This window comes from Drosophila novamexicana, unplaced genomic scaffold (assembly GCF_003285875.2).
Source record: "Drosophila novamexicana strain 15010-1031.04,08,12 unplaced genomic scaffold, DnovRS2.1 tig00001059-arrow-arrow-pilon, whole genome shotgun sequence".
In the NCBI taxonomy this organism is placed as follows: Eukaryota; Metazoa; Arthropoda; class Insecta; order Diptera; family Drosophilidae; genus Drosophila; species Drosophila novamexicana.
In genome coordinates this window covers 1,582,058-1,590,329 of record NW_020824837.1, presented here as the reverse complement: position 1 = coordinate 1,590,329, position 8,272 = coordinate 1,582,058, and the positions used below count along the sequence as shown (strand labels likewise).

Genomic DNA, 8,272 nt, shown 5'->3' with positions numbered 1-8,272 from the left:
CTGCCGAGATTTTTCTTAAAATCTGCCAAAATACCAGGCGAACAGAAATGCCCAGAAGGTCGCCGAGTGGTTTGAATAAAAATTTTCATTGCATAGCATTAAGGGGCAAAAATGTAGCTCAATTAAAATGAGTACTGTTAACTAACAGTTTATGTAAATTGAGTGATTTAAGGCCGCTGTTAAACAACAACTGCAGCTGCAGCCAATGTAAAAGGGCTCCTGAAAGAAAAATCATACATGTTTTTGGACCATTTCAATGCACATTTTGCAGGGATCTGATCCTTTAGGTTTCCAAGGACTATATCAATGGCATGGCATAACCAAGGATATGTTAGTCAACTAGAAACCATCCAGGGGGCGGGGCTGCTGCTGGGGGCGGCTGTAATACAAAAGCATACATATTTTTGGACCCTGTTTTCGCGCATTATGCGAGAACTCGGTCCTTTAGGTTCGCTAGGACTATATCCATGATATGGAACCAAGGATATGTTAGTCAACTAGGTACCAAGAGTATCGATCATTTGCTGATTATATGTTGTCCATGGGATTGAGCTCCGCGGGAGATATGACGTTCCAAAACGACATAGCTCCCGCGGGGAGATATGACGTTCCAAAACGACATAGCTCCCGCGGGGAGATATGACGTTCCAAAACGACATAGCTCCCGCGGGGAGATATGACGTTCCAAAACGACATAGCTCCCGCGGGGAGATATGACGTTCCAAAACGACATAGCTCCCGCGGGGAGATATGACGTTCCAAAACTAAAAATGACATGATCACAAAATCGGCGATAACTCGGGCAATTAAAGAACTATGCGAATGTCCTTCGGGTAGCAAAATGTGCTTATCCTGCCAATTCAGAATATACAAAGAAAAGGACGAAAGTCCTCCTAAGAGCCGGGATATAAGGACATTTCTTTTCAATATTAGAAAGGCCATAGCTCAGCCGTATCCTTGTGTATCCTGACGAGTCCTGTATCAAACAACTCGTATTGATCACAGCTATAAACTGTCCAAAGGACATCAAAATCGTCCTTCTACTTTCCGAGATATGCCTTATTTACTAAAACGGACATTTTTTAATTACCCATAACTCGGCCAAATCCTTTAGGATCTCGGAAGGATATACCTTTTTGAACTCGTGGGGAACAGGACTATCGATTGGCATTCAAGGATTTCCAAGATTCGACAAAAAATTTTACCAAAATATTTCATAGGGGGTAAGTCGCAAAAGTGGCCAAAATCGAAAAATTCGGGTCTAACTTCGCCATTTGAAGGACTATCGGGATGTCCTTTGAACTGTAGATAGTGCTCGGCCTCCCATTTAAGAAAATACAACAAAAAGGACGAAAGTCCTTCAAATGGCAAAGTTTTAAGGACAATTTTTGCAAGAGAAAATAGGCCATAACTCCGCCATATCCTGTCGTATCCTGACGAGTCCTGTGGCAAACAAATTGTATTGACCATACACACCAACTGGCCAAAGGACATCAAGATCGTCCTTGTATTTTCCGAAATATTAAGGATTTTCTGTTTTCACCTCATTTCCGAGCAATTTTCGGCTGAAATTTTCACCAAGTGCTGGATTCTTAGACGACCCCCTAATATTTTGATGCAGAACGATGTGGGGGGTCCTTACGATCCTAACGCACCATGTCCTTTGAAAATCTGCAAGCATATGGCCGAGTTATAGCGATTTTTCTATATAGAACGCAATCACAAAGTTGGCCGAAAATGAACATTTTCGTTGCCTACTTTTTGGGCTGCCAATAATAAATTTAATGGCAATACAAATTTTAATTAATTTACTTTAAATAACAAACACTCACCTCTCTCCCCGATAAAAGCGTGTGCTTAAATATTTTTCGTTTTGAATGCAGTCAAAAAAAAAACTCAGCGAGAACCGAAAGCCATGGCAATATGCCACGTAAGCGGGCGATGACGTCATCCGCTGTGTATAAGACAAATGTGAAAATATATACATACAATATATATGCTTAAGCGAACTTACATTATTACATACATATATCATATAAATTTATTGAAACACAATTAATGCGAAAATTACAGTGCTGTGAAATAAGGAATTCTACATGATGTAATTGTTAAGTGTAAGTAATTTATATGTATATATATAATTTATAATTGGTGCAAACCGAATTCTTCATATTGTTTCTTTTGTTTTGTTTTCTCTTTTCTTTTTATCATTTTAAATCAACTTAAGAATTATTAAAATGTTTTCTTGTAATTAGAAGAGGCATTCCCGAAAACGCCTCCTTCCTAAATGTTTATGTGTGTTCGTGTTTGTGTGTGTGTGTGTGTTGGATGATCACTTGACTGTCTGCCCATTGAAAAGGTTGATTTGAATGTGTGTGTGTTTGTGTCGGTGTGTGTGTGTGTGTGCTTTCATGGAGAGTAGCGGTATTTGCTGCTGCCTGCTTATTTTAACTCTATTCGGTGGCAGCCATGGCGCGGGCCTGGGCACGGACACGCTTCTCGTACTCCAACCGGTTCTGACAGTAGATGGTGTACGCCTCTGCTTGGGCAGGATCCTTGATATTGGGCTCGTTAAGCAAATCCTGTATGCCCAGCAGAATCTGTTTGATGGTAATGGCTGGACGCCAATCCTTTTCCTCGTCAAGCAGCGACAGGCAGACGGTGCCCGACGGATAGACATTGGGATGGAATAGCGGCGGTTCGAATTTGCATTTCGGTGGCGAGGTTGGATAATCATCCTTGAAGATCATGCGCAGCTTGTAGAGGCCACCCTCCCAGGGTGTCGATTTCTTGCCGGGAATGGCGCACTCCCAAATCATGAGGTTCAGTGTACCATCGGGATTCTTGGCAGGTCGTGCCACAAACCCAAACGGATGATCCTTTCGCCATGCCTTACGCTCCTCGCCCAAACGTGTTATAGCAATGCCAGACATTTTGTGTTTTGCACCTTTTGTTGCTTTTTGCTTTTGTGAAAACTATTGCCGTTTCTCCGTTTTGTCTCTCTGCTTCTACCTACGCTGTACACGCTGCTTGCGTCTGAACGGAAAAAAAATATGCTCGCTATAACGCTAAAATAATGCAAACCCATGCATTTCAATGCGAGTACATACCTTGGTGTTGCGTTTGCTGCCTTGGACAGCTAAAATAACTTTCAATTTTGTAGTTTTTCCACCAAACTTGAAAATTTTTTACACAAAATTAGCGCAATTTGACGGCTTCGGCTTGCATTAGGGATGGCAGAAAATATCGATATATCGATACGCGCCACTCTCGGAAACAGTGTGGCCAAATCAAGTATCCATAAATATACCACAAAATACTAAAGAAAGCTGCTAACAGAGAAATTAGTTTTCATCAAATTTTACATATCGTTATTTAAGTATAAATAATTGCGATTTGTCTCGATTTAAAATGTACGCCTTATTTAATTAATTGAGCTCGGTCACACTACGTGCTAATTAATTATCGATATTGGCACAACGGATATTTCCTCCGGATGCCCCATCGATTAAGTATTCGGAATATTTCAATTTATTGTTATTGTTCTTAGATGTAATTTTGTTACAGTTCATTTAAATAGAATTATGGACTTTTGATTTTGGTATTTGATATAAAAAGATTGGATTTGCGAAAACTGATCTCTTATTAATAAAACCTAATCGAACAGAAAGAAGGAACATGCCTAACTTTCTAATAGTCAAAATCGTCTTTTATAGATTGATTGCAGTAAATTGCATTAAGCATAAATGGAAGCTAATTTAAGAAAGAAAACAAAACGCAAAATAAAAATTAATAAAATGTAGTGCTTATTACTTGTTACTAGCCAAAAATAGAAGACTTGTACGCGGGCTGCTGCTGCTTGCTGGTGGAAACGGCGCTTGGAATTCATTAAATGAATTATTTGGCCTTCTTGGAGTCCTTTTTCTTGCTGCTGCTGCTGCTGCCGCTGTTGCTGCCACTCTCATCCTTCTCCTTTTTCTCCTTCTTCTCAGGCTTCTCTTCGGGATGATCTTCATAGCTGTGGGCAAACGAATAAACCATGTTAATCTCTTTGAATAATCGAGGCGAGGGCAGGACTCACGCAAAGAGCACCTTCAGCTCGCCGCGGATCAGGGCCACCAGCAGGGGCGTGCCCATGCAGGCGGGCACCAGATAGAGCAGCGCCGGCTGTGCATGCTTGAAGACGTGCATCACGAATATCGTGGCCATTAGACCCATGAAATAGGCAGCTAACGTGGAGTAGAAGTAGATGCGCGTCTTGCGCTTTTTGCTGTCATCGAATCGCAGCAGCAGGGCAATAAAGATGCCGGGAATAACAATGTCGCCCAGGCCGAGCATGGCAAAGTTCGAGGCGTTGAGGCCGTTGTCGAGTATGTCCTGGGGAAAGACTAGCTTGATGGGCGCCTCAAAGCTCTTGGCCACAGTGACCATGACATTGGTGCCAAACACCCAGAAGATGTCATAGAAGAACAGTCCACTCAGCAGTATGACACCGGTAACAAAGTTATTCAAATGCAGCATCTCGACTCCGTTGATGGCAAACGCCAGACCGAACATGTTGTTGGCGATCCAGTGCTTCTTCAGCAGATACCAGACGCCGATGATCGACGAGATGATCAGGCAGACAATGTCATGCGTGGAGAATTTGTAGTTGATGATGTCCTCCTTGTGTTTACCCTCACCCTTGGTGAAGTGTATATGGAATGGTACTTTTGGCACGGCGGCCGGCATCAGCGAATTGATCACCGGACTAAGCAGATGGGCCAGCGCGATGACGCCCAGCACAAAGAAGTAGCCGGTTAGCAACAAGTTGATGTGCACCTTCTGAAAGATCTGGAAGAACATGTACAGGCCGAACAGCGCCACAGAAGCGATCAGTGGAAAGTACATGGCATCCTTTTTGGTCATTGTGTCTGCCTTCTCGCCCGTCGACTGTGGAGAAAGTCATAATGTGAAAGCCATCGGCGGGGACATAACAAAAGGTACTCACCTTTTTCAGTTTATGCAACTTAACCGAGCGTATGGAGCCGAAAATGATGGGCAACATGGCCATTATGACCAGGCTGCCATACGCCACGGCGATGCCTTCCGGCGTCGATGGCTTCTTTTCGTTTGTGATGGATTCATTTTTTGCATTCGCGTTCGCATTTCCATTCACATTCTCCAATATGCCCTTGATTGCATTCTTAACGCTGCCGATGACTTCCTCCGCCATGTTTGTTGTTATGCGTTGCCTGTCTCAGTTAACTTTAACTCTATATTTTAGTTGCCGTTGACGATTTCTAACAAAAATCGTTTGGCTCGCGGTTTTAGGGGTAACAATTGTGACACGCAGCCACACAACAACAACAACAACAACAACAATAAGTGCAAACGACGCACACGTCAACGCTAGAGACGGCCGATAACATGCCGATTTATCGTTTCGGATACTTATTGTTTAACATAAGCTAGTTGCATTTTTTTTAATATTAAGCGAAATTCATAGACTTAAATTTCTTCTCTTATAATATACTGCCTCAGCAAATAGATATGCATTTTGGTTTAACTTACATGCGCGAAATGTTCATGGGGAAAATTATGTTTTTGAAATGTTAACTAGTGCTGTTAAACTCAAAATGGCACTGTGCAGCTTCTTATCACACTGTTAACACCAATGATAAACCGTTGTGATTTGAATTTCTCTGATTGGAAGGAGCTGGAATGTACGAATCCAATTGAATTGCTAGTCGCCAAGTATTTTGTGTGGGCGTCTGCGACATCCACTGTACGTACGCTGGCTACATACAGTTGACTGCATAAGTAAGCGCTTGTGTTATCTTATATACTACCGCTCGCCACAACTGTCGATGCCAGCGACGAGGCTTGCTTTATCACTGGCTGCAGCCATGTGCGAAACCCTCGGCTGGCTCTGGAGTCGATGCTCAGTCGTTATCCAGAGACCGATGGGCGCACATTAAATTAGAATAACTGAAATTCTTAAGCCAAAAACAAAAAAAAAAACGCACACTCTGAACTTGAGAAATAACAATGTCGACCAAGATAAAGACATTGATTTCCGGTCGTGGGCTGCTGACGATCTTGCTGGTATTCCTGCTCGTTTCCGTGCCAAGCGCCAGTTGTAAGTCCAATAAGTATACATAGTAAGGCTGCAAAAACAATTGTTTAATTTGCATTTTAAAAATTAATGGGGTACGAACCGAGCCTCAACCTAAATCGAACTATCAACTATTTCTTTAAATTTAATCACATGCTCCTTCGGAACAGCCCAAAAGGATGACGCAGAGGGAAGCGGCTCGAAGGCGGCCAATATCAGTGCACTCGATCGGCTGCAGATGAATCTGTTCATCAACTACGACGTGAACGCCGAGCCCACTATGCAGGGCAGGCCGACAAACATAAGTCTGGGCCTCTCGGTGAACTATATAGATATCGATGAGCTGAACGGCAAGATCACGCTCCACTGCTGGCTGAGCGTCGTGAGTGAAGAATGCAAAACAAAGAAACATGTTTATTCAGTTGGTTTCAATTACAGCGCTGGCAGGATGATGACCGCTCCTGGAATATACTGCAGTACGACAACATTACCAAGCTGCATATACCGGACCATAAGGTGTGGAAGCCGCAGATAACGCTCTTCAATGCCGCCGCCGATGAGGTCAACTATCTGGTTAGCACCCAGGTGATACTGTCCAACGATGGCAGCTTCCTCTGGGTACCGCCGGCTGTCTATACGGCCTATTGCAATCTGAATATGATTAATTGGCCATACGATGAGCAGACGTGCAAGCTGAAGATTGGCACCTGGTCGCTGAGCCACCTTCAGGCAGAATATAATGCGCATAACAAGAATGCGCTCGACTATGAGGAGCTGGTGCAGTCCACGGAGTGGCAAATTGTTAGTGGCTGGACACAGTTTGTGCATCAGGACTATTATAGCTATGTGGAGTTCATATTTACGGCGCAGCGACGCTCCTCTATGTACACGGCCGTCATCTATACGCCAGCCACGTGCATTGTGCTTCTGGCGCTGGCCACCTTCTGGCTGCCGCCACAGATGGGCGAGAAGATAATGCTCAATGGCATACTTATCCTATTGATTGCCGGCTTTCTCATGTACTTTGCCCAGCTGCTGCCGGTGCTGGCCGGGAATACGCCGCTCGTGGGTGAGTTTGCTTTACGCCACATTCACTTACTTCGAATTCGGCTCGAGCTCAACCTGCTCGAGTCAGCCACAGCATGTTCGAGCTCACCGGTTCGAACACAAAAGAAGTGGTCGACTTTGCGGCGAGTTCGATCAGCTCAAGCCTATTTTTTCAACCGTGTGCAACTCGGAACAGCTCGAGCCGAAACTTACGAGAATTCGAGGCGCGTGTTGGTTAACTTGAGACAGTTCTCTATTATCCAAACATATTGCTGAGCCACTTATTCTGTTTTTTTTTTAGTCGTCTTCTACAGCGCCAGCCTGCTGCTGCTTAGCATATCCACTGTTATTGAGGTCGTGGTGCTCTACCTGGCCACGGCCCAGCACAAGCGCCGCGTGCCGGACTTTGTGAAGCGGCTGCTGCACGGCAAATTGGGCAACTGGCTGCTGCTCTCGCAGTTCATCAACGTGACTGAGTTGCCCGCCTCGCAGCAGGGCAATGGCATTGCCAAGGAACTGGATGAGCACGTGTATGATAATGCCGATGATCTGATGACCAGTCCGTTGGACATCAATCCCAGCGAAGCGCCGTCGGCGCGCGCCCTTCAGTTCGACTGGGTGCTGCTGGCCACCGCCGTGGATCGACTATGTTTCATTGGCTTCAGCCTGGTCTATATTGTGCTGGCCATCGTTTATGCCATCTAATATTATGTGTACTCCATCGAATTTTATTAAATACATACCGTTTTGTTCTTAACATTTGTAAGCACCTTCTCGAATCAAGCTTAATTGCGTCAAAATTAATGCCAAATCAGAACGTACCATAAAAACGTAAATATATAAAAGAAACTATATAAAATAAACTATTTATATATAAGTTTTAAAGTAATGCTTACCTAAAATAAGCGTTGCGTCCTCTTAATAAAGAGTTTATGAATAAAACGAAAAACTGCCGAATAAAAAACCTTTTTTTCAGGGTTGCACATCAAAATTTCAAAAGCAAAAAGGAATGCTAGTCAATGAACCTAACCTCAAACCGGAATCGTTAAACAAATCAAAGTCAAAATTAAATTTGAAGCTGGCAAAGTTTTGTACATTTTCTTCCTTTGCAATAATATTTGTAAATAC

The 8,272-nt window shown here is 43.5% G+C and overlaps 3 protein-coding genes and 1 long non-coding RNA gene across 6 annotated transcripts; 1 reads left to right on the top strand and 3 right to left on the bottom strand.

The window, feature by feature from the left end:
• Nucleotides 1-2,061: 2,061 nt before the first annotated feature.
• LOC115765874 (SUMO-conjugating enzyme UBC9-B) lies at nucleotides 2,062-3,241 on the bottom strand. The gene is made up of 2 exons (XM_030709613.1): nucleotides 3,111-3,241; nucleotides 2,062-3,036 (listed from the first exon to the last, which is right to left on the bottom strand). Exon 2 carries the CDS (start codon nucleotides 2,931-2,933, stop codon nucleotides 2,454-2,456), a length of 480 nt encoding a protein of 159 aa, XP_030565473.1. The 5' UTR covers nucleotides 2,934-3,036; nucleotides 3,111-3,241; the 3' UTR covers nucleotides 2,062-2,453.
• Nucleotides 3,242-3,515: 274 nt separating this feature from the next.
• LOC115765845 (minor histocompatibility antigen H13) lies at nucleotides 3,516-5,317 on the bottom strand. Its single transcript, XM_030709571.1, has 3 exons — nucleotides 4,991-5,317; nucleotides 4,082-4,932; nucleotides 3,516-4,018 (listed from the first exon to the last, which is right to left on the bottom strand). The coding sequence occupies exons 1-3, from the start codon at nucleotides 5,213-5,215 to the stop codon at nucleotides 3,898-3,900; spliced, it is 1,197 nt and encodes a 398-aa protein (XP_030565431.1). The 5' UTR covers nucleotides 5,216-5,317; the 3' UTR covers nucleotides 3,516-3,897.
• Nucleotides 5,318-5,412: 95 nt separating this feature from the next.
• On the top strand, nucleotides 5,413-8,188 carry LOC115765844 (neuronal acetylcholine receptor subunit alpha-2). Of its 2 annotated transcripts, XR_004018155.1 has the most exons (5): nucleotides 5,413-6,121; nucleotides 6,268-6,479; nucleotides 6,536-7,166; nucleotides 7,446-7,975; nucleotides 8,121-8,188. XR_004018155.1 is itself a non-coding variant. In XM_030709570.1 (4 exons), the coding sequence occupies exons 1-4, from the start codon at nucleotides 6,031-6,033 to the stop codon at nucleotides 7,847-7,849; spliced, it is 1,338 nt and encodes a 445-aa protein (XP_030565430.1). In that variant the 5' UTR covers nucleotides 5,413-6,030; the 3' UTR covers nucleotides 7,850-7,976. The 2 variants fall into 2 exon arrangements, 1 of the variants encoding a protein (XP_030565430.1); XM_030709570.1 differs by lacking the exon at nucleotides 8,121-8,188 and having other exon boundaries at nucleotides 7,446-7,976.
• On the bottom strand, nucleotides 7,745-8,122 carry LOC115765846. Of its 2 annotated transcripts, none has more exons than XR_004018157.1 (3): nucleotides 8,041-8,122; nucleotides 7,888-7,928; nucleotides 7,745-7,815 (listed from the first exon to the last, which is right to left on the bottom strand). It is a non-coding gene; the product is annotated as an uncharacterized LOC115765846 (long non-coding RNA). The 2 variants fall into 2 exon arrangements; XR_004018156.1 differs by having other exon boundaries at nucleotides 7,762-7,825.
• Nucleotides 8,189-8,272: the final 84 nt, after the last annotated feature.

What these genes read in the sequence shown, in the direction of transcription:
- LOC115765844 (XM_030709570.1), top strand. Translation starts at nt 6,031, where the DNA reads ATGTCGACCAAGATAAAGACATTGATTTCCGGTCGTGGGCTGCTGACG. An exon ending in TTCCGTGCCAAGCGCCAGTT is followed by an intron (nt 6,122 to 6,267) that starts GTAAGTCCAATA and finishes CCTTCGGAACAG; the next exon opens with CCCAAAAGGATGACGCAGAG. An exon ending in TCCACTGCTGGCTGAGCGTC is followed by an intron (nt 6,480 to 6,535) that starts GTGAGTGAAGAA and finishes TTTCAATTACAG; the next exon opens with CGCTGGCAGGATGATGACCG.
- LOC115765845 (XM_030709571.1), bottom strand. Translation starts at nt 5,215, where the DNA reads ATGGCGGAGGAAGTCATCGGCAGCGTTAAGAATGCAATCAAGGGCATA. An exon ending in AGTTGCATAAACTGAAAAAG is followed by an intron (nt 4,933 to 4,990) that starts GTGAGTACCTTT and finishes CTTTCTCCACAG; the next exon opens with TCGACGGGCGAGAAGGCAGA. An exon ending in GAGCTGAAGGTGCTCTTTGC is followed by an intron (nt 4,019 to 4,081) that starts GTGAGTCCTGCC and finishes GTTTGCCCACAG; the next exon opens with CTATGAAGATCATCCCGAAG.
- LOC115765874 (XM_030709613.1), bottom strand. Translation starts at nt 2,933, where the DNA reads ATGTCTGGCATTGCTATAACACGTTTGGGCGAGGAGCGTAAGGCATGG.